This window comes from Alosa sapidissima, chromosome 6, assembly GCF_018492685.1.
Source record: "Alosa sapidissima isolate fAloSap1 chromosome 6, fAloSap1.pri, whole genome shotgun sequence".
NCBI lineage: Eukaryota > Metazoa > Chordata > Actinopteri > Clupeiformes > Clupeidae > Alosa > Alosa sapidissima.
Genome location: NC_055962.1, coordinates 34,852,585 through 34,876,974, shown reverse-complemented (window position 1 = coordinate 34,876,974; position 24,390 = coordinate 34,852,585). Strand labels below are relative to the sequence as shown.

At 46.5% G+C, this 24,390-nt stretch overlaps 2 protein-coding genes across 4 annotated transcripts in view; one reads left to right on the top strand and one right to left on the bottom strand.

Moving 5' to 3' along the window:
• Window positions 1–1,946: 1,946 nt before the first annotated feature.
• On the top strand, window positions 1,947–14,608 carry gopc (golgi-associated PDZ and coiled-coil motif containing). Of its 2 annotated transcripts, XM_042095369.1 has the most exons (9): window positions 1,947–2,481; window positions 5,110–5,274; window positions 5,531–5,554; window positions 7,000–7,175; window positions 7,432–7,597; window positions 9,097–9,192; window positions 9,320–9,484; window positions 10,325–10,502; window positions 11,724–14,608. In XM_042095369.1, the coding sequence occupies exons 1-9, from the start codon at window positions 2,224–2,226 to the stop codon at window positions 11,843–11,845; spliced, it is 1,350 nt and encodes a 449-aa protein (XP_041951303.1). In that variant the 5' UTR covers window positions 1,947–2,223; the 3' UTR covers window positions 11,846–14,608. The 2 variants fall into 2 exon arrangements, with proteins under 2 accessions (XP_041951303.1, XP_041951304.1); XM_042095370.1 differs by lacking the exon at window positions 5,531–5,554.
• A 2,194-nt stretch (window positions 14,609–16,802) lies between these two features.
• The window catches only part of dcbld1 (discoidin, CUB and LCCL domain containing 1), a 28,798-nt gene continuing 21,210 nt past the window's right edge, over window positions 16,803–24,390 (bottom strand). For both annotated transcript variants that reach the window (XM_042095347.1, XM_042095346.1), the window contains exons 9-15: window positions 23,513–23,628; window positions 23,167–23,326; window positions 22,581–22,724; window positions 22,279–22,363; window positions 21,422–21,471; window positions 20,383–20,502; window positions 16,803–18,727 (exon numbers count right to left, since the gene is read on the bottom strand). In XM_042095347.1, the coding sequence (XP_041951281.1) occupies window positions 18,147–18,727; window positions 20,383–20,502; window positions 21,422–21,471; window positions 22,279–22,363; window positions 22,581–22,724; window positions 23,167–23,326; window positions 23,513–23,628 (1,256 nt within the window). In that variant the 3' untranslated portion in view covers window positions 16,803–18,146. The remainder of the gene's footprint in view (window positions 18,728–20,382; window positions 20,503–21,421; window positions 21,472–22,278; window positions 22,364–22,580; window positions 22,725–23,166; window positions 23,327–23,512; window positions 23,629–24,390) is intronic.

The window sequence follows — 24,390 nt, the reverse complement described above, 5'->3', positions numbered from 1 at the left end:
TATTAAAACCTCTTTATTGTAATATTTTGAGAAACTGATTTTTCATTTGTTTTGAGCCGTAAGCCATAATCATCGATACTAAAACAAAAAAATGGATTGAAATATTTCACTATAAGTGTAGGCTAATGATTCTAGATCAGGGTTGCCAACTCTCACGCATCTAGTCTAGACCAACAGTAGGTCTAGACTCTAAAGACATATGTAGCCTATGCCAACACTAGGTCTAATATCTGCCTATAACGTTCTCAGCGCAGTTTTCTCTTGATTCCGCTGACTATTTTAATCCGGTCCGCATCACCTTCGGAACACGCTGCTATTAGACATGAGGCAGATGGACACAAAGTGTGGCACCAAGTTGGTACCAACCGCCATTAAATTTAAGGAAGAAGAAGACACAAAGTGTGGCCGCCCATTCTTCTCTGTTGAACTACTCGCTAAGTAGCCCAGACATCACATGAAAGGACTTTTTCTCATCTTTTAGACGGTGCTAGCCGCTATTTGCTGTGATAAACGGTTCGCGAAATTAACTTACAAGATATAATCATATTACTATAGCTCTGCGCTCATCTCAATTCATATATGTGGAATATCTCACAAACTTAAACCGTAAACCATGACTTACTGAACACAAAGGTGTAGTCTAATGCAATCCCCTGTGTAAGCTTTTCCAGAGTAATCCGGTTTTGAAATGGTAGCAAATTTCTATATGGTCTCCAACTTTGGGCTTTAAGTGTCTTAAAACTGAGCTGTGCTTAAATACCTATATATCTGTATTAAAATCAGAGGATACAGCTCATGGCTAAGAGTTTGTCTGTCGATGTAGCCATAATGATTTTATTTAAGTGTCTTAAGTGGTCAATGCATGATTTCATAACAAGCCAAATAGAAAATAAATGTTAAATATAGCCTAGACATAATATTAAAATTAGTTGATGTAGGCTAGAAAGTTGAATGGCTCCAGAACTCGCACCAGTGGATTGTGTCTTAAAGGAGCCACACCACTTTTATGACACTAGCTGTTCTGTTGTCCTTTAGTTTTGTTGCTACTGGTCATGGCCAATTTTGAGTTCTGTCCAACATTGATGGTTTAGAAAAAAAGTTAGCACATTTTAATCATATTGCAATATTACCAATAACCGTGATCATTTTGGTCATGATTTTTCATCAAATGTTCATACTGTATCCATAGTGGCTGGCAAAAAAGTTGAGTGGCTGGTAGACTTTGGAATCCACCAGCCACCATCCCTGATACATACGTAGGCCTACTCATACACACATTCATATTTGTAAGTCTCAATCTGTCCATTTCTTTCCACAAAACTCGCCAGAATATTTAAGGGGTTATTTTTGAAAAAAAATCTGGGGGGGGGGGCATGCCCCGGACCCCCCTAGAATTGCTGAGCTACTACCTTTTTCAGGTGGGCAGGGGGGCCCTTTTCATGTCTGTGCCCAGGGGCTCAGTGACTCATAATCCTTCCATGCCACGGGGTAGTGCAAGTGCAATCAATAAATTAATTGAAGCAACTTTTCCATTCTATTTTTGAAATAAATAACTAAACAATATAAAGCAACAGATTTTTTTCTCGTTGATCTCGTTGATAAGCAGTCTTTTCACATGTGCCTGTGTCATTTCCAGTAAGAACAGACGAATTGGTCAAATTCACTTAATAAAAACAAACAGCCAAATAGGCTTAGGAGTAGGCCTATAATGATCAAATCAACTGATCAACAGCAGATTTGGGGATTTGGGAAAATATATACTTTTAAATGAATCACCACTATTACACTTTTTGTTGCATAATTTACAGTAGGTTATGCATATAATCTGATCATTTCACCTTTGCTGCTTTTGAAGCAAATTTGCCTGATTTAATCCTAACTCCACAGTCGACTATTATTCCTTAAAGAGGGTGGCACAACCACAACTGTGTGGCAGACTGTAGCAGTCGATTTTGAAATAAATATCACTCCGGTTTTGGATTTCCTGGTCGGATGAGAGGTGTAAATAGGTGTCTGCAAGAACCTCTGCGTCGATTACATTTAGTTTTGTTGTCACTATTAAGCAACGTCGGACGACTCACAAAAATAAGATAATCTAAAGCCTAACATTGAAAACCAAGGCGCTGTCTTTCTTCGTCAAGCGGACGAAGCTGCTAGCGTTTTTAGCCACATTAACGTTAGTTAGCTAAGTTAGCTAGTAAGCTAAGCTCGGTCACTCCTGAAATGTCTGCTTCGCCTGCTACGCAGTCATCGGCTTTGGCCGGTCCTGGTTCAGGGATGTCAATGTTTAGGTGGTTGGAGGTGCTCGAAAAAGAGTTTGATAAAGCATTTGTGGATATTGACTTACTGTTGGGAGAAATCGACCCCGATCAAGCAGATATTACGTACGAGGGCCGCCAGAAGATGACAAGTCTGAGCTCCTGTTTTGCTCAGCTATGCCATAAAGCACAAACAATTTTCCAACTTAATCACAAAGTTGAGGTTGGTGTAATTTGTAGTAACATTATGTTTAAAATTGTGGAGTGTTGGTTACTAATGTAACATTTCTCAACAATTGTGGTCGTAAGTAATGTTGCAATCTGCGTCTTTCTTACCATTAGCATTACCAATAGTTTGCTGTCAGTAAATATTTGGTAAACATGTTTTTGTTTTGTTTTTTGCACTAATTTACCATGGAAAAAGAGGGTTGATAATGTTAGAATAACTGATCCGGTTGCTGCGTAACTTCATAGCCCAGTTGATCAGGCTGCTCAAGTGGTGTGACCTGCCAGTGTAGAAATGCTTTACGTTATGTGAGCCCATAAACTCTAAGCTTAATTAGTTTAGATCAGAGTTTGTTTGTTTTTTTACACGCTGAAATATATTAATATTATTGTGCTCAGTGGGATTGCCGTTTCATCTACTCAAGCAGTAAAATGTGTCATGTGCCATGCCTGCATCTTTAAGGGCAATTAACCAGAACACCATGTTGGTTCTGGATTTGGTCAGTGAAGCATACTAGCCCGGCATTTGGGAGCAATTTGTTTTTTATTTAGGGTAGATAACTTGGTTGAGTGAGGGGCCTAATGAGAATCGGCACTGATAGGTCTGGTGTTGGTAAGGCTGTGACCATGGTATGTAGGCTGTAAAAGTGCTCTATGTGATGATCTGGTCATCTGAGACGGGAAGGATGCTGGGTCAGGACGTGGCATCACCACGCAATAGCTGGTGAATGAAAACGAGAATTATTGTGCTACAGTATATAGTATAGTGTTGTTGTTTTGTTTCTGACAAAATAGCTGTGATGGCTAATTTAATTATTAGATTGTACGTTTCTCTATTCAAAGAACCAAGTAATGAAGGCAGTTAAGCATAGTTTTCAAAGCAGAGACTAGCTTTGATCAGCAGCAAAGGACAAACATTTAGAACAAGTCTGCTTGCCTGATGTTAATGATGTCTGATAGATGGGAAACAACTGCCACTGACTGTTTCCTGTGGAACTGGAAAACAGACACATACCATCTTATGTAGTTTAGTGGGACCTCTTCATCCAGGCTGACGAGTGCATTAATATGCAGTGTGGAGATAGCTAGAGATGGTTAGATGTTTACAAATGATTAAATAACTATTAGTTGAGCTAATAATCTAGAATCCTCCTAAAAGCTTTTGAAAATACTACTCAAATGTAAAATATGCAGGGACTCCACATCAGCTGCCCTTTAATCACCCCACCAACTCCATCGCCACTGCAGGTTTGGACAGTTGGCACCTCAGCTGTCGCCCATGTCTGGTCTCCCAGAAGCGCATGGTGCACTAATCTGCTCTCCCTGTGGTGTTTAAAAAGGCTTTTTAAGAAGTACTTTATGTGAGTGTGGATGTTAACCTGAAAGGTGCCATTATTTCTCCACTGTTAATCTGTTTAGCTCGCTGGGCCTGCCACTTCCAGGCACAAGGTTGATATAATGTCTCAGATAAAAAAAAAAAAAAATGAAATTGCTCATGGGCACAAACTCAACTGTAGAAGGGAAAACAATAAAAAGACGCCATCTGTATATGATGGATTTACTTGTAAGCAGTAGGGTAGATTTTAGTCCAGTGACAAGAGTTAGCTTTTAAGCCCAGACAGACTGCAGTCAAAGCTAGACATTTCCTGAAATCAGTAGGTCGCTGGTCATGGGAGCAATGATGGCCCATCTGACATCCTCCCAGTTCTGCACTGTAAGTGCTTCTAGGCCCTACCCTTGCAAAACGGCTTCCTGTTTGAAGATATGCTGGCGATTGCATTTCTAGAAGGCTAATCATGTAGATATTGAATAGAATTATGAATAGAGATGTAGATGTATACAGTAGGCTTTAATGCAAAAGAGGTGCCTCACCATTTTGTGTGGAATCCTCATGGAATGTCGCTCTCCTGGTTGAACAAGTGAATCTGACCTAGGCTGAAATGTTTGGTGCATGTTTGGTGGAAGACATTTTCCATTAAGAAAGGAGGGCAGTTAGGAAGTCATGTACTGTAGGTCTGGTCTTATTTATGTAGAGATATATCCCATATGGAGTTGCTATGGTTGACAATATATTCTCATTTTAATCACACTTTCAAAAGATTTAGCAAATAATCTGAAAAACAGGCAGTTAGTGGTTCAGGTTTATGAGCTGCCCCAGATGTTCCTGTGTTTTTCATAGCAGCAACAGCTGTAGTCTTAGCTTCTGAAATATCCCCCATTAGATCACACTGTTGTTCTGTGCCATCCTGCCTCAGCGAGCTTAGCCAAGCTTCCGGAGTAGGGCCTCATTAATAAGTCAGAGGCCTGTCAGAGAATGCAGCGTGAGATCCCGCTCGTCGTGTCACCCCAGCTCTCAAAGCGTTGTCCAAGGCCTGGGCGTAGTGTAGTGCACGGAGCATTGTAACACAAACGGTTTTGGCACAAGGCAATGTTCAGCAGAGGATCTCAAATTCAGAGAACGCCTCTCCAAGAACAACAGCAAGTAGAGCAAGCTTCGATTGCGATATTCCTTTCCACTAAAGTGGTGTTTCAAATGCATATCATTTAAAAAAAAAAGGAAAAAGTGTTCCCTTTGTGATCCTGTGATGTTGACCCCATGGCTGTGGTTGCGGTGTTGTCCCCACAGGCCCAGCTGGTGGACCTGAAGTCCGAGCTGGCAGACGTCCAGGGAGAGAAGTCATTGGTGGAGAGGGAGGTGCACGACCAGCTGCTGCAGCTGCATGCCCTGCAGCTCCAGCTCAGCGCCAAGGCTGGCCAGGCCGTCGACTCGGACTCCATCAAGGACCGCATGGTGGGCACTGGTTTGGTTTCCTCTCCTCTCTTCCTTCACTTCTGGACTTAGCTACTCCTCAACCCTCCTGTCCTGTACACTTTCTCAGTCTTTCTTGCCATTGATCTCATTAGTGGCTAGTGAAGCTAGATTCTAAATCCCACCCAAGTGTGGTAGAGTGCGGTCAGTGCTGTACGCACGGCAGGCTACTCCACATGTCCGAGCTGTGAATGTATCCCTGCCGTACTAACATCTCAACTCCTCTCTTGTTTTAAAGCCCGTCCCTGCGGTGGAGCAGATGGTAAGTGCAGCATGTGATGTGTCCCATGTGGTTGTGTTGTCCGTGTCCCGTCGTCGCTGTCCGCTGACCTCTGACCTCACCTGCCCCACGTCTTTGTCATCACAGTAACATATAGTAATGAAGGTCTCAGCATGAAGGCGGACTTCATTCGGATGCTTAGGTTGCAGACGCTGACCGCTGAGCGCCTGTAAATGGCCGAGGGAAGGTGTAAATGCGGTGCAGAGATCAGCTGTTGGGCGCGGTTAGCACCAGAGCCCCGTTGGCACTCTGCTGTTACTACAGTGAATGAGAGCATGCTGGGTTTGGAGTTCTGAGTGTCCATGTCTAGACGCAGTGGTCTGTTAGAGATACGTGTTCCATCAGTAGACTAAATCCTCAACGGCCTTCACACTCCAGGTCACTGTGGCATAAGTGCATGCATCTGAATTTGAAGCTCATTGGGGCAAATAACAATTAAACCACTTAACCGGTGACTGGTTTTTAACATTTGTGTTTACATTAACTTCTTTCACTTCAGACTCTTGAGAGGGTTTCTGATGACATTATTTTTTAACAAACCTAATTCAAATGCCACACTTACCTGATGTGTGTGTGTGTGTGTGTATATATGTGCGTGTACGTCGTCGTTGTTGTTGTTGTTGTTGTTGTTGTATGTGTGTGTGACCTCTACAACTGCTTATGTTGTGTGGGAGAGAGATATTTTCTTCCTGTGTGCCAATGTGTGAGACTGCAGGGAAAGTTGCCCCCCCCCCCCACCATGGTAATCTCTGCTAGCATTAGCTGGCCATCATCCACCACCCTATGGTGCATTCCATTTGTCCTAGTAGGTTGTTTTTCGAGTTGCAAATGGAATACCCCCTGATGTTGTAGTCCTACTTGTCAGACCCAAATTTAAACCTGAGTACCCTGAGTTTGAAATTCCAAGATGGGTGCACCGATGTGTCTAATTTAATTAATGTCCAACCGCTATCTGTCGCTATGTTGTTACAACATTTTTTATATAAAATACTGTGCAATACTTCGTTACAAACTGGTTTTGCTATATCTGGTAACAACTGCAAAACAGGAGCATTTTGTTCTTGCGGCTTAACAACTGGAAGGCATTCACCTGTTGTTTTTACTCAGATGTGACTTCATTCCCAGTTACCACTTACAAGACAAATGGAACGCAGCACTCGCCACCACCAGCCCCCCCGGGCCATACAGGCCCTCTACCCCTCTACCCCTCCCCCCCGGGCCATACAGGCCCTCTACCCCTCTACCCCTCCCCCCCGGCTCCACAGGCTCCACAGGCTCCACAGGCTCCACAGGCAGGGTCCCATCTCTCTGCACACATTAACCATTAACTCCTCCACTTCCCTGTGTGTGTGGTGTGTGTGTGTGTGTGTGTGTGTGTGTGTGTGTGTGTGTGTGTGTGTGTGTGTGTGTGGCTACACGCCTGACAGGAGAAGGAGCTGGAGGCTAACAAGAAGGAGAAGATGAAGGAGGCCAAGCTGGAGGCCGAGGTGAAGATGCACAAGAAGGAGAACGACTCCCTCCGCAGGCACATCGCGGTACTGCAGGCAGAGGTGTACGGGGCGCGCCTGGCTGCCAAGTACCTGGACAAGGAGCTGGCGGGAAGGTGAGCCAGAGTCAGGTTTCGGCCGAGACACCCTGCCAGCTAACCCTCACTCACTGCATCCAGTGTTGTCTGGAACATTCCGTTTGGCTTCTTTGCTAGACACATAGTAACATATTCACTGCTGTGTGTTGGAAGGGGACATGCTGGTCTGGCTAGAGGCCGTGCTAGACAAGCTGATGTTGTCGTGGTATTCATGTGTCTTGCGTGTGTGTGTGTGTGTGTGCACGTGTGTGTGTGTGTGTGTGTGTGTGTGCAGAGTGCAGCAGATCCAGCTGCTGGGCCGCGACATGAAGGGGCCGGCGCACGACAAACTGTGGAACCAGCTGGAGGCTGAGATTCACCTGCACCGCCACAAGACGGTCATCCGGGCGTGCAGGGGCCGCAACGACTCAAAGAAGCCCTTAGCCTCTCCCGTAGGCCATGTAAGCTATGGAGGACTGACCACAACATGTTTTGTAGCTCTCATGGCCACATGTTTATGGCATCATGTTTATTGCTAATAATAATATAATAATAAAGCTTTATTTGTATAGCACCTTTCATACACAGAATGCAGCTCAAAGTGCTTTACATTTGAAGCATGTAACACAATAGTAGTCAGTCAGTCATTATCAATCACTTTTCTTTGCTGTTTATGATATGCTCAGCAACATATCAAAAATATAGAAAATGACGTCATAAGACTGGCAGCCTTAACCCTCTTACCCCCCACAAGCACGCCATATGGCAACTGTGGCAAGGAAAAACTCCCATATTCCAGGAAGAAACCTTGAGCAGAACCTGACTTAATAGGGGGAGCCCATCTGCTTCTGGCTGGCTGCGCCCTCCAATAGTAGCAGATGTAGAATAATCTGAAAATGTAGTCTACAGGATAAGATGAGTTAACTAAAAGCTTTCCTGTACAGGTATGTTTTCAGATCTTTTTTAAAAATATTTACTGAACTCGCCTGCTTGATGTACAGAGGCAGGGTGTTCCATAGTTTGGGGGCATAATGGATAAACGCAGCTTCTCCACTTTGTTTGTGGAGCACTTTGGGTACGATTAAAAGATTAGAATTGGATGATCTAAGTTTCCTTTGTGGTTGATAAGATATTAAAAGCTCAGAGATATATGAAGGTGCTATGCCATTCAGAGCTTTGTAAGTAATTAACATAACCTTAAAATCAATTCTATAGGAAATAGGGAGCCAGTGCAGTTCAGCCAACACAGGGGTGATGTGTTCTCTCTTCTTAGTCTTAGTTAAAAGTCTAGCCGCAGAGTTCTGTATGAGTGCCAATTTCTTTAGATGTTTTTTGGGAAGACCAGTGAAAAGTGCATTGCAGTAGTCTAACCTGCTAGTGATAAAGGCGTGAATTAGTTTTTCTGCATCTTGTTGAGTTAAAAAGGGCCGCACTTTGGCAATGTTTCTCAAGTGGAAATAGGCTGTCTGAGTAACTTTACTGATATGGGGCTTAAAACTTAACTCTGCATCTAAGATGACACCGAGGCTTGTTACTTTTGGTTTGACCTGGTGTGCCAAGTTCCCCAGATTACTAAGAATAATATCTTGCTTTAGTTTTGGTCCAACCAGAAGTACCTCTGTTTTGTCATCATTTAGTTTCAAAAAGTTTTTGCTCATCCACTGATTAATGGAGGTTAGGCATGCAGTGAGGGAGCAAAGGCCATCTGGGTTAGTTGGCTCAACAGAAAGATACAATTGGGTATCATCTGCGTAGCTGTGGAAGTTTACATTATGTTGCTGAGGTTGTTAGCTGGCACACACCAAACATTGACCAAAAGCAAACAACTTTGGATCTGTATTCTGTAATGAGGTGGCCTTCATGAAGATTCTGCTTGTGATGTGTTTCCAGGGAGAAAGACATATTCATTCATGAAGAGTACCTATGGTAAATGCTGATCTGGTGTGTCTGTGTGTTTCAGGACCCGGACTGCCTCAAAAAGACTCAAGGTGTGGGCCCCATTCGCAAAGTTGTCCTGACTAAAGAAGACCACGAGGGACTCGGAATCTCCATCACGGTAAGAGCAGCCTGAGGTGACGCAGGACGACCTTGTCCTCTCACCCCCCTTGTCCTCTCTCCCTCGGACCCTCTTCCTGACGAGCTCCTTCTCTTCACGTGCCTGTGGCCTGTCGCTCTGTGTGCAGGGGGGCAAGGAGCACGGCGTGCCCATCCTGATCTCCGAGATCCACCCTGCCCAGCCGGCCGAGCGCTGTGGGGGGCTGCACGTGGGCGACGCCATCTTGGCCGTCAACAGCATCAACCTGAGAGACGCCAAACACAAGGAGGCCGTCACCATACTCTCACAGCAGGTCTGGCACACACACACACACATACACACACGCACACACACACACACATACACACACGCACACGCACACACACACACACATACACACACGCACACACACACACACATACACACACGCACACACACACACGCGCGCGCACACACACACATATACGCACATATACGCACACATACACACATACACACATATACATACATACACACGCACACGCACACACACACACACACACACACACATATACACACACACACACACACACACACATATACACATACACACACACATATACACACATATACACACATATACACACATACACACACACACACACATTCACACATATACACATACGCACACACACACATATACACACACAAATAGACTTGCATACATCCCAGCACATACAAAGACAGGCTTTCATTCTCATTCTTATTCATGGTCAAAGAAAAAGATGCACACACCAGCAGCCGCACCTCAACAGACATAAATGCTCTGTACAACCCATTTGCACCTACGTCTGTGCTGCGACTCTGCTTTTAATGAACTTGAGCATCCAGGCAGACAGTGAGTAGAGAGAGGTCACAGCTCACTAATAGATTCTGAAGTAGGAATATGGTTGGGTGTCATCAAGGACACAGCAACGCCAGCGCTGGGGCACTACTTAGAGAATGCAACTGGAGCGCCGCCACTGTTTTGTTGGAGCTCAAGGTAGTTTCTGAGTGAGGTCAAGTGTGCTGCAACAGAGGAAAGAAAAGGCAGTTTGAAGCTGCTTCATGAAGGGACTAACACCGGATGACCTAAGTGTGTTGTGTGTGTGTGTGTGTTGTGTTGTGTCTTAAGAGGGGAGAGATTGAGTTTGAGGTGGTGTACGTGGCCCCTGAGGTGGACTCTGACGATGAAAACGTGGAGTACGAGGACGAGAGCGGCCATCGCTACCGCCTATACCTGGAGGAGCTGGAGGATGCCTCGGGCGGCAGCCGGAACAACGTCACTGCTGACGCCAACACCTCCCTACAAGGCATGTGGCACTGTGTCCGCCTGGCCAACACACCACACAGGCTTTACTCTACCTCTCCAGCCACTGCTGTAATGCCCCACATATAGCCCAGGGCTAGGGCCTTACACATGACACTGAAAGATTTGGGTCGCATTTAGAAATGTATGTCCAATCTCTGCTGTGACAGAGCTAAGTCTCATGACTGTTGTCTGATAATTCTTCATGCTTATACTATGTTGTTCATGCATAGCACTAATGGCCTTCAGAGACCTAATGGTTATGAAACACTTTACTTGACGGGTGAGTTCATAACACATGGCCTAGAAATCTAGACGCACCCTAGTGGGCTAGTCTAGCAACTCTCCGTTGGCTTGTGAGCTCGAAAAATTAAACTTCTATCAGGCCAATCAAATCGTGTATAGAGTCGTTAGGCGGGCTTAACATAATGATTGATGGCAGAGTTGGAACGGTTTGGCTTGAATTCCCTGCTACTTGAAAACAAATAAGATAATGTTGCTGTTGGCGAACAGTGTAACACGAGTTAAGCTTTTATTAAGTTGGCAAAAGTTTGAACTAGCCAACTAGCTCCGCTGGTGAGAAACGCATGGGACTCATAAGCGCTGTCCTATTGCGTGCAGAGGGAATTTGAAAGACAACCGATTATCCCGCCCCTCGGACTGAGCACTGCGAGCGGTGAGTGCCCAGACCCTACATTTTAATGTGGGTCTGGCTCATCAGGCTACATAACACATTCATAGCAGCTGTCATAAACTGCACATAAAGCATTCATGACTGTTTCATGAGACATGACACAACATTCATACCAAACCTTTCATGAATGTGGAAGACAGAACGACAAAAATGCATTGCTTTGCGATTGTTGGACTTTTATTTTGACAAGTTGTCATCGTTCTGTCTTCCACATTCATGAAAGGTTTGGTATGAATGTTGAGTCATGTCTCATGAAACAGTCATGAATGCTTTATGTGCAGTTTATGACAGCTGCTATGAATGTGTTATGAACTCACCCATCAAGTAAAGTGTTACCGACATAATTAAGGGCAGCTAGCCATTATTCTGCCAATATAGCTGCTTCTGTGTGAACTGCAAGCTAGTAACCATGCTTTCATTTACTTGCCATTGTTAACAAGGGAATTGAAACAACTGCTGTTTGCTACCTGATGGTTACCTTTATTTTAGTATCATTTAGTAACACAGCACTCTCCTCTTGTGCTCATGCAGCCGCCCTGGAGAAGATGTCGGTGAGCGACGGAGCTGAGAACGGAGACACGGGCATCTCAAGTGAGACCCCGTCTGAGGAGACGCCCTCCAAAGCAGCCGAGTCCTCCGAGAGCTCCTCATAAGCCCAGGACAGGAGCTGGGAGAGGGGAGGACCCAGAGGAGGAGTGGGGTTGGGTGGTGTGGGGTGAGGTGGGAGTAAGGGGGGCTCTGATTGGTGGGATGGGACAACGGGCGAGTGGCTGGAGACTTTGTACATGTGTGATATAGCCAGTGTTTTTGTCACTATCTGAAAAGTGGCTGCATCAAAGTTCACTGGATGGAAGAGACCTATTTATGGGGTGGTGGGGAGGGACAGAGGGGAGAGGGGTCTGGAGCAGTCAGTGGGAGCCAGGTCGGGGTCACCAAAACTGAAGAGCGCTAGCAGAACTCTGTGAAAATACTCTCTGAACACTTGGATCTCCAATCTTTTTCCCCGTAGTTAGTCCCTTTTTCTTTGAAGAGAGGGAAAATTAGTGCAAGATTTCCATACCGAGAAGATGGTCAAGAGAAGAACTATGAACTTGTCTCAAAAGACGTTATAAGACATATACTCTTGATGTCTATTTTTTTCTGTATAATCCAATGTGTGGTTACTGTTGCCTTTGGCCTGATCTGTTGCGGCACTAACTGTCAGTGCTATGAATGAAAAAGTAGGAACTCTGCATTTAACAGTTTATACACCTACTAACATGTCCCCACCCATGTAGACTGCACCCAGTTCCTGATAATCAGTTTGTAGATATTGTCTGTAGTTCACACACTGATTTATATGATTAAGTACAGAAGGTGGTGAATTCCAGTCCTACACTAGTCTAAATAGCCTCATATTCTGTCCTTTGAATTCTAAGCCAATGAAGCGTGTTAAATGATCCCTCACTGTTAGGTAAACGTAAATGTAAACAAGCTTGTGACGCCGGTGAGAGCAGTAGTGTCGGAGTGTGACTCAGTGTTCCTTTTTCTTTTCTCTCTCGGTTTCCTTTCCCTGCTGCCTAGTTTCTTCACACACATACAGTACAGGATATATTAGGATATTATTAGATGGCAGACTCGTCTAACAGGGGGCAAAGCGAAAATCAAATGAGCAGTATTGAATGTTGATATTTATGACACTGCACAGTCTTAAGTAGAAGAGGATTTTAAGTGTGTGGGAGTGCCATGGTATCTGCTGTATTTGTGGTTTGTAGATCTAAAAGTCTGGAAACCTAATGTTTTAGAGATTATATGTCGATGAGCTTGTGTTGTGCAGGGAAGGATCAGGGTCTGTCCCAGACTGACTAGCTTGTGAAATGGGACCGTGCCCCGTCAGACCAAACTGTAGTCCACACCTCTCTGGAGCCCAGCTCGGGGAATCCGTTGAGGCCATCTTGACTGGGATAGCACTCTGAGGCCCAGTGGCAGCCGTGCTGCCATCATGCAGAGGGTTAGACTTTCCACGTTGTATTTTCTGCGATAACGTTTTATTGCATTTGAGTCCAAACAAGAGCGCCGTGCTGACTAGCGAGCTGTTAGCTGCTGCATGCAGAAACATTTTTGCTCAGACTGAAAAGTGTAAGCTTTCACAGGCACGGACTAAGCCGAGGGGAGAATAAGTCATGTAAAATTGATTATGATTCCTGTGAAGGAGGCCGAGCAGGACACCCTTCTAATGAAATATTCAGTGAGGGACGACACAACGCTCCCTGCAACACGTTGATTTGACTCCCAAGCCTGATGTGTAAAGTGCAATATGTTGTATTTGTATTCCCCCTCCATGAAGGAGCGTTCTTAGGCGGTTTCCCTTTCTTTGTGCGGCTGGTTCTGTTTTTGGCTGCCAGCTTTAACAGGGCCAGCTTTGTTTTGTTGGTGACATTGGTGGAGTCCACTGCTTGGCTGCTATGTCATTCTATCATAGCCGAGTTGGTTTTGTCAGAGAAGTTCTTTTCCAGGAGCCCAAAGATGACTTTTTAGACTATATTGTTTGCATTGCACCCTAATTATTGCCTTTAGAGTACAGAGACCCAGGGCCGATCATGCAGTTTGGATTGTTGGTTCTGAGAAAAGTGTATGTGTAAACATGCAACAGGGGTCAAGGTGAAGGGGAATAGCAATAACAAATCAGAAAAAGAAAATAAAGCCTGTACGTATGCAATCAGGTATTTACAGATAGCAGTGTCTTGACCTGGAAGACAGAGAAAACCCCAAACCTATAAACTACCATTTGTTGCTTGCAAGCGTGCAGCGTGTTCTTCTGACTCTCCCTACTTTGCCATACAAGTTTACTGTTGCGTTTCTGTTCTCCACTTTTGACATGTTACTGAGCGAAGCCCTTTGAAAAGAGGGAGTGGGGGGTGGTTTTGACAATCTGCAGTCTAAGGCCTCACTGACGTGAATCATCAGTCTGGCTAAAGAGGGAGGGGGGGGGGGGGGGGTTGTTCTGGGTGTTGTGCTGCATGAGGATGAGGAGGGTCTCTAGGGCACCAGGACCATGCCTGTGCCCATAGGGGTGGGTGCGCTGTGTTCGGCACAATTCTGATGCTGCCGTGGTGACCAATTTGGGAATGATGTCCATGTCTACAGCCTGTTGAAAGTAGGCCTGGCCTGAAAAAACAAAGGTTCTGATTTTTGTATTGTTTTTAATCTTCCTGTATTTGTTTTATTTGATTTCATTTTGTATGGGTTTGTGTTTCTGCTCTGTTATCCTTTCTGATTCTGAACCTGTTTCTTAATGTCATAAAGAGATGTATTTCTGGAAACTTGGATGAATTTGGTATAAATGTCTTATATATGTAGTTAATGTATAACATAAAGCATTTGAATAAATTTAAATTTGCCCAGCAGAGGGGTTTGTGTGCTAAATGGAAAAATCAGTTTTGTATCCTGTGATGCTTTTTTCTGACGCATGTACACTATGAGTCTTAGTTTTCAATAGTAATGGTACAGAGTACTGTACTCCTTGGATCTTGCTATTCTATTTGAGGTATTTTGTTGTATACAGTACCCTCCAGAATTATTTGCACCTTGGGTAAAGTTGACTAAAAACAGGTATAAAAAATAATCTTCTGATGATTCATTGTACTCTCACAAGAAAAACAATGAGCAACGTGTTTTTGTTAAAAATATTAATTTCTTTATGAGATTTTCCTTTTTCTCAAAATAAATTTGCTTCTCTTCAAGGATGGATTTTTCCTATTTTTTTTTCATTGTGAGATTACAATAAATCACCAACAGATTATTTTTTTATACCTGTTTTTAGTCAACTTTACCCAAGGTGCCAATAATTCTGGAGGGTACTATATGTTAATTGTTCAGACTTCAGATGTGGTGGGGAACACAACTGCATGGGTGTCAGAGTGGTGTTTGGTGACATACTCCTTTACTATACCCTCAGCAAACAAGTACAAATCATGTACCGCTGTCATATCCTGCTCTTTCTCTCTTGAAATACCCTCCTGTACTTCCATGTTAGTTTTTCTGCTTTTTCCTTCCTGAGGATGGTTTGTAGTGTGAGATTTAATATATTTATCATATAGAAATATTGCTTATTACACATTGTTCAAGACAACTGGATGCAAATAGTTTCCCTACCTACCCAAAACATCTGGGGGGGGGGGCGCTTTATGACACCCCTGACCTAAAGAGTTGCACACAAGGCATCACCCACCAGGGGGCAGTCCATGACTGAAGAATCAGAGCTTGCTCCACTCAAAAGAACCCCTTTCATCCATCCAACTGGATCTTCTCTCATCTAGTGTGACACTCCTGCAGCGTCCTTTTTGTACAGTTCTACTTTACCAACTTGGCATACAATCAAAATGCTAGATGAAGATCATATAGGTGCTATAGTAGAAAGCTGTCGTAATCGACCTACAGACTAGTGCAGTGACTGGGGTCAGGGAGCAGCATGAGGAGACATGTTTGGAATTTCCCAGGAGCGCTGGGCTGCTCGGCACGGCCCAGTTCTTTCATGTGGCGTCTGAGGTGGGCTGATGCTAGCGCCGGGGTGCGAGAACAACGCAGCACAGCGCTCCACACAGAGAGAGAGGGAGAGAGAGCTACATGGAGGGGCTGCCCCACACCACGGCGTCAATGGCCCAGACAAGGAAGCACCGCTACCTGCCAACCAGCCAGGGATCCACCACAGCATGCTAATCACAGCTATCACACTCACCTGCTAAGGGCCTGTCTTGCCTGGGGGGGTGGGGATGGAGTGGGGGTTGCACCAGGTAGGTCTGAGGATGTGTGTATGAGAGGAAGAGAGGGCTGGAAGTACATTTCTTGTCTACTTGAGTCAAGCTGCATGTGTTCTTTCCAAATGCACCTCTACACTGATTTTAAGGTGCCGTCCCATGCCAAGAGTCTGAAGCTCCCCTCGAGTTGGGGTCTTAGGAGTTTTATGTGTGTGTGTGTGTGTGCGCAGTTGTGTTCGAAAGAAATATTCACTGGCTAAGGTAACGGCAGGGCTGTTGAGACATACCTACCACCCCCAACCCCCCCTGTTCAGAGTGCTCCGTGTGTGTGTGTCAGTGAGTGGGAATCAGCTGCTGCTTCACCACTGACACCAAACTGCCACATTCCTGCCCTCACAGGCCTGGCTTGCTCAGTGTTTTTTTTTTTAGGGGGGGGGGGGGTCATGTGACTTCCTCCTCTCACTGTGGTGGGACTGTTGAGATCTCCAGTCTGTCGCTGTGTAACAAGACAACGAGCTCGACGACCACCGTCCACACATCCAATTACACAGCAGCTCACGGAGACGGGAGAGGGAGAGGAGGGGGCGCTGTAGGGAGCAGAGCCAAGTGTGTGCATCTGTGTGTGTGTGTGTGTGTGTGTGTGTGTGTGTGTGTGTGTGTGTGTGTGTGTGTGTGTGTGTGTGTGTGTGTGTGTGTGGCTGTAGTGCAGCTGAGACACTCATTTTCACATCGTCAAAGTGACCTTGGCTGGGGGTCAACTGCTGGTGCTTTTATTCACAGCTCGGCTTACACTCAAGAATAACCTGCAGTGTGTCAAGAGCAGAGCACTGCCCGCACCAGCCAGAGGACAGAAAGAAAGAAAGAACGCTCTACATGGAAGTAGTTGACTCTTTTATGACCCTCATCACATTTCTCCCAGCATTTCACAGAAATTAAGCCATAAAGTCATCCCAAAGCCTGTTCTTCACACACACACACACACAAGTTCACCTCGGTCTTCTTGCTCAACCCAGACACACACACAAAAGCAGCTTCACCAGGTTGACAGGTGTGTAAAAACATAACAGGACAGCATTTCTTTTTTGAGATCAAACTCCTTGTGAAGAGCCATTCATCATGGCTTAGTTCAATTCACACATTACAAATGAAGCACATACTGAATAAACCAGAAGAACAAACTGGGTTAAGTATGTGTGTGTGTGGTCTAGCTGACCCATTGTAGGCACATTTCCTTTGACCACACACATACACACACACACAAATACAGACACACTCAGTCATTGCGTGCAGCTCTGGAACTGCCTAATGATGCCTGACAAAACTGGCATTGAGGCAGAGGAGTGATGATCCTACACACACACACACTTTTGTCAGAGCGACCTCAGTGTGTGTGTGTCTGCACAAGGGGAGGGACGCTCATAAGTCTTCCTCAAAACAAGAGCACTGGCTACATGTGCGTGCTCTGTTAAAAGACCACAGCACCACATAAATCTGCCCCCAGCAAAGCTCGCTCAGGACTCACAAATCAACCAGCTCACAAAGCGACACACACACACACACACACACACACACACACACACACACACACACACACACACACACACACACACACACACACACACACACACACACACACACACACACACACACACACACACACACACACCCCTTCTGACCCGGCTAGGGTACAGCCCTCCAGCCTTGCTCCTGAGTGATGCAGATATTTTTACACCCGTAGATCAGGGCGATGACTGTTCACATTCTAAACAGGCTGGGAGAAAAAAAAAATACAACAGCCACAAACAGACACAAAGTCACAGTTTCTCTTGAGAAGAAGGGACCGCTTTTGGACATCTTAGTGTAAGATCACAACAAATATTAAGACAATTTCCTCTGCTCCTGAAAGTAAGCATTAAATAAATGTCACCATGCCCCATACAGAGATATAAAACATTCAAAAAACATTTGAGATGTTCAACCTTTAGTCTGAAGGAATAAAACTTATATACAGAATTTCAGATGTCATGACAGATTTGAAAAACCTGCAAGGCATCCAAGAGGCCAGTCCTTAGAGTCCCAAGATGGGGCAAGAACATATTCAAACTATCAGAGCACCTCACCCCAAAAACAACAATGTCAACAACAGAAAAATGGTAAATAACTTAGTAGGAGGGCTTTGCTGAGGTCAGTGTGAAAGCAGTCCACAGGGAGGTCACAGTTAGGTTCCGCTCTGCGTGGGGGGGTCCGAGCTGCCTTCGGGGTCGGGCCGGTGCGGGGAGGGCGGCCCCAGTCGGACACAGTCGCGTGGGGTGGAGTAGCACTCCAGCACTGAGGCCTTGGCCTGTGGCCTCTGGTAGTTCGAGATGGCCGCCGCACAGAGCGGCGCGGGCCGCCGGACTTTGGGGCTGTCGTAGACCCCCTCCGAGTGGTTGGGCCGGTCCACTTTGGCCTGGGGGGTCTGGTAGCCCCCCACGTGAGCTGCCCCGCCCTTGTTGCGGCACACCCCGTTCTCCGTGGCCTTGAAGGACGGGGTGTTGCTGAGGACCGCCCCCGGCACACTGTAGCTGGGGTCAGGCACAAAGGCCTCCTTGCGGAAGGCGTGTCTCTCGATGATTGGCGTGGCGTACTCCGGCTCCTGATTGGTCAGGGGGAGGGCGTACTGGTTGGCGGTCTTCAGGAAGTCGTAGTGCGAGGGCCCGTCACTGCCGTCCTCTTTGGCGTCTGTGTCCATGGGCCTGAAGGTGGAGCCTTTCCTGCTGACGGTGCCCGTGCCGATCATCAGGGGCTGCTGATACTCCGCTGCAGGGGCAGAATGGGCGGAACAGAGAGCTCAAGACACCAGTCAAAAGACGCAAACTTCCTCTCCATATTTATAAACTATTGGTTTCCTACACTTATGTTCTTAACCAGCAGAAGACAAGGGAAATCATTAAAAGATGAGGTTTTACCTCAGATTATTTGTTTAGTTTTAGTTGTTTAGTCTGTGGTCCTGATCTCTAATGGCACTAATGTGGGAGTCCTGTAATAGAGGGCATCAATCACAGACAACTGTGCTGCCTTCGGGGCCAGCTGAAGGGTGGAGGCGTTTGGAATGGTGGAGGCCGAGTCTGCAGCCTGAAGCCATTGCAGTCTACTGCCTCTCCACCATCAAATAACCCTGGAGAGCCCTTCATCTAGGCAGCATCAGACGCACCACAGCTCACAAACAGTCTAGGGCTCTAATTTACTGGCACAGTGTGATTGGCATCACTTGCTACTTGATAAGGCAAAGAGCCCAGATCTACTATGACTACTACTGTCCAGTTAACCAACATGCAAAACCACCCACTACAGAGAACAGACCAACGTTTTTGCATGACATTCATGGGTGACTCATTCTGAAACAAAATGTTACGTCTTCATTTGCAATGAGTGGACTGAACATTCTCATGTCATGATTATCAATGATTTTGTCCAGACAGGTGAGAATGGTCCTGTGAGTAATATGGCAGATTGCTACTTACAGGGTTTCGGTGGCCATCTCAGCTTTTTATAAATACCAGATGGGCTGTACAGCTTCGTGATCAGGCATATATCTTAGTACAATGCGCTTGTTTTGCTAATCTAACATTCTAGGTTCCTTAAGAAGAATGAGCCACATACTGAACATCGGGTTTAAGATGCGTAGGAATGTTGTGGTCATCAAGCACACTAAACAAGATAGGAGCGACCAATGGAGTCCAGGTTTTAATGTGATATGACAACATTTTGCATGCGTCAGACACAATGAAAGGCTAGCAGTGCACATATTCAGGATAATAATATGCTGAGACTATTTTTTTTTATTTTTTTTTTTATTTCATAACAAGCAGAGATTAATCTGAAGTTGTGACATGGAGGTGTCAAGGCCATGGACCAGGCTGGGCATGATGGAACACTGTGTCCTGTGAGGATGACTGAGCCATTCATCTTTCACACACACTCAAGTAGCTTCCTCCTTTCTGTGAGTAATGGTGTGACTCCACTGCTTGCTCATAGTCATGCTAACTAGCTTGCTTATAGTCATGCTAACATAGTCTTGCTGATCCTAGCACTTACCACCTGTCTTGAACTGACACTCACTGATGCACTTATTCTTACTGTAACTCTACCGTTTTTTAAATTGTCCTAAAATTGTTGAGAGAATTGCTTTAAAACTTAAACTGTTCACCATGTTGTTATTCGCTTTGGTCAAAAATGCGTCAGGCAAATGTAATGTAATGTAATGTAACGTAACTATACTGCTGTGGTGGGATCGATGGCTTTAAAATAGCATCCGCCAACAGATGTATTTTTAACAGAGAGAGTATCTAGTCCAAGCCCATTCTGTTCTGATCTGGCCAATGGAAGCTGGCTGGCAGCCACAGATGGGCAGAAGACGGTTGAGTGCCGGGTGAGTCTGGGCCGGCTCTGGGCCGGCTCTGGGCCAGGCTTACCTGCCATGGCGCTGGTGACCAGGTCCAGCTTCTGGATGGGCTCCTTCTCCGAACTGTAGCTGATGGTGAACTCAGTGGACTGGTGCCGTGCAAACGGCTGCTTGATCTGCTTCCAGCAGCCTGCGCACAGCACACACACACACAGCAGGAGGGTGAACCAGAGCCGGCACACACACACAGCAGTAGGGTGAACCAGAGCCGGCACACACACACACACACACCAGGAGGGTGAACCAGAGCCGGCACACACACACCAGGAGGGTGAACCAGAGCCGGCTAACTCATGACTAGCGCTTCGCCTCCCTTCCCCTCAGCTCTGACTGAGACACACACACACACACACACACACACACACACACACACACACACACACACACACACACACACACACACACCTACAGCGGTACTGTGATACCAGGAAAAACATTAAACAGAACATTAATACAATTCACACTGACAACATACATTGTTTAACATTAATAGTTTTCATTGACAACAGTTGTAACAGAAAGCCATTTAAGACTGAAATAGAATCTACAACCGATTTCAAAACAATGTTGCAATCATGACAGCTCTCTCTCTCTCTCTCTCTCTCTCTCTCTGTGTTGTGTGTGTTGTGTGTGTTGTGTGTGTGTGTGTGTGTGTGTGCGTGTCCTGACAGAGACTGTTGGAAAAGGCCTGATGTGCTTGCTGAAGCGTGTCTGTCTCAGAGACAAGTCTCTGCCTGAACGCCTCAGTCTCTCCTCAGCATGTTCTCACAGATCAATCAGCCCCACCACTGGCACTCACAACAACACACAGAGGACAGGAGGAGGAGGAGGAGGAGGAGGAGGTGGCGGTAATGGTAATGTATTTCCAGCCAGAAACACAATCTTCACATAGAATATCAACACACGCACAGCACACACTAGCAAAGCTGTGGCATGTCTTCATGTAATTCTAGCTATTTTCCAAACCAAATAACCCAAAGCCAACAATGCCATGCACTATAATTGTGACTATCACTGGGTCAAACACTAACATGGTACTTGTTACCCACCTGTATGTTGTGCTTCAGAGGATCCATAGCCACTCTCCTTGCTCTTCCTCCTGTGAGTGAGAGAGGCAGAACAGTGAGCAGAGCTAAAAGCCCAGACTCAGGGCCCTGTGGGGACTTCACCAGGGCCATTGTTCCTCCATACAAAGCCCCCTCCTCTCCTCCCCCCCCCCCCATGCCACCCACTCTCCTCCCCTCCCCCACACACACTCTCCTTCTCTCTATTTTACTCACTTTTCTCCTCTATTGGGCCATTCATGCTGCTGCTGGAACATCCCCTGCTAATAACCTATGACCCTCCAGATCTTTCACAAATGAGCATGGATGGGCACAAACGCATATATTTACACACACACACACGGGTGGATACACACACACATGGGTGGATACACACACACACCCTGCAGCTACCATTGGTAGACACCAGTGTGAGCTGGGATTTGGAGCGACTCCTTATCTGCAACCAGCACACGGACAAGAAAAAAAATCAGGCAGCCATACATGGTGACTTTCCCTCTTTACCTCCTCTTCCTCCTCACCGTTCCAATGCCCACTCTTTTTTCTACACACTCTCTCTCTCTCCCCCCCTACATCCCTCCTCTGGGCTGCTCTTCCTCCACCTGCAGGGTGATGTGTTTGCTGGGCCTGATAAGAGCCGTGCTCAGACAGGCAGGAAATGAGCGCAGATAACCCTCGGCCGAGCCCCACGAGGCCAGCCCTGGATCAGCCGCCTGTCACTCACGGGCTGGGTGGGGGCGGGCGCTCACACATGACTGCCCTGGGTTCAACGCCAGGTTCAGCGCTCCATGTGCCGGTTAGTGTCAGCTCAAGGCAGAAGGAGAGAACAGAGAGAAGCTTACTTGTGCAGGGCCTTGTACACACAGACACACACCGGCAGCATCAGGACCAGCACGGCTACCGCCACGATGATGATCACCAACCGCACTAAAGACCGGACGGAGGGAGGAGGAGAGGAACGGGAAGGAGAGAGAGAGAGAGAGAGAGAGAGAGAGAGAGAGAGAGTGATAGAGGAGTGGTAGAAGGAGAAGAAGAAGAGAAGAAGACGGAGGAGAGGAAAGAAGGAGAGGCCGTGTCAGATGTGGCTCGTTCATCAAATATGGTGGCCGGTGCAGGTAGTGTGGAGTGCAGGTTTGGACCGTACCAAGGTCGATCAGAGGAGAGGTGTCGATGGGCTGATGTTCAGTGTTGCGGTCTTCTTCCCCTGCAGGTTTGGGTTTGGTGTCCAGCGTCTCCAGGGTGACCTGAGAGGATGAGTTCACAGTGTTCTCCAACACGATGACCGTCACTGTAAATACACCAAGAATCCGGAACCTCCCATCAACACATCAACACATCAACACATCAACACATCAACACATCAACACATGAAGCACTGTGTTCAATACATTTATCATCACACATCATCATGTCTGGATTACGCTTAAAGCCAAGTCTTGGACTAAAAAGAACAGTAAATGGAGATTTCCAATAAGAAAGGTTTTTAGTCTCGGACTAGACTAAATCCAAGTACAGGAAACCAGCCCATAATGTTATCACTACTGTATAGATAATTATAACTACACACAGCATCCCATACATATTATTACAAATGAACCTTAATACTACAATTCAAATACTACTCTACTAGTCTACTGTATGTCAATGTGAGTATGACATGTGATGGTGTGTGTGTGTGCGTGTGTGTGTGTGTGTGTGTGAGTGTGAGTGTGAGTGTGTTGGGTTCTGACCAGCAGGAGGGCTCTTCACATATGGACACCCCAGCAGCTCCACCCTCATGGCCACGCGCTGGTTCCAGGCCTGGGGCAGCAGGCGCAGGTGGCGTGCCACGATGGATGGCTGGAGGGTGCTCCGCGTCTGCTGGTGGCTGTCCACGTTCCCCTCCAACACCTGATGGCAGAGAGATGAGTCAGCTCAGGTCAATAGCTCCGGTTTAGAAGGTGCGCAAGCACTGACCAATGCCACTGTCCATATTTGCCCATCAAATCCCTTGACCAGATTCAATATGGTTGACTGTATTGCCACATGTCTGTTTCCATAGCTGCGGTGTCCATGGAGACATCCACAGAGACTCACCGTGGGCTCAGAGCTGTTGTTCTGAGTGTACGCCTTCCAGCGGTTCCTCTCCCTGTACTCCACCTTGTAGCTTCTCACATAGTGGTCGGCGGAGGGGGAACCTGCCGTTAGGATTCCTGCAGAACGAGAAAGTGTGAGTCCCCCCCCTTAGCAACTTCCACACCACACACCACACGCCTGGCTTCCTCCTGTTCTACCTGCTCAGCACTTCTCACATAGCGCTACGCTATGCTGCGCTACGCTACGCTACGCTACGCTACGCTGCGGCGCTCTTCCCTCCTTCCCTCTGGCTCCCAACTCCAAACAATGTGCGCTTGGGAGTGCACTGAGGCGCTGGGCGGGCTGAGAGTCTGCTCGTGTCGCGCCGCGGTGAGCGTCTGTGGCGGCGGCGTCCCTGGCGGAGCGCCAGCTCCAGTACGAGCCGGGCGACAGCGCGGCGGCCCCCGAACCCCGTCATTATCCCCCGAACCGCTCATATGGAGATATGATAGTGCCAGAGAGGCGGCCTGCTCAGGGCTGTAGGCTTACCAGTGGGGCCAGTCTTCTCTCACACACAGACACACACACACACACTGACACACAGGCTTTCAGCAACAACCAGCTAAGTGGACTCACCGTGGATTTAAGGGGAAACTCCATGGGTGAGAACAATGGCTGTCCACCACATGCATCACAATTGCTATTGCTACAGTGCTAAGTGCTCCCATCTTGTACAAACGCTCATTCTACCATGGCCTGATACAACACAAACAACAGACAGACTCAAGTCATTAAGGGCTACACAAACTTCCAGTCCGTTAAAAGCAAATGATTTATTGTCATTTTCTCATGTTCACTTAGAATGACTTATACAATGAGTAGATGGTGTGTGTATGTGT

What these genes read in the sequence shown, in the direction of transcription:
- gopc (XM_042095369.1), top strand. Translation starts at nt 2,224, where the DNA reads ATGTCTGCTTCGCCTGCTACGCAGTCATCGGCTTTGGCCGGTCCTGGT. An exon ending in GACTCGGAATCTCCATCACG is followed by an intron (nt 9,193 to 9,319) that starts GTAAGAGCAGCC and finishes CTCTGTGTGCAG; the next exon opens with GGGGGCAAGGAGCACGGCGT. An exon ending in CGCCAACACCTCCCTACAAG is followed by an intron (nt 10,503 to 11,723) that starts GCATGTGGCACT and finishes GTGCTCATGCAG; the next exon opens with CCGCCCTGGAGAAGATGTCG.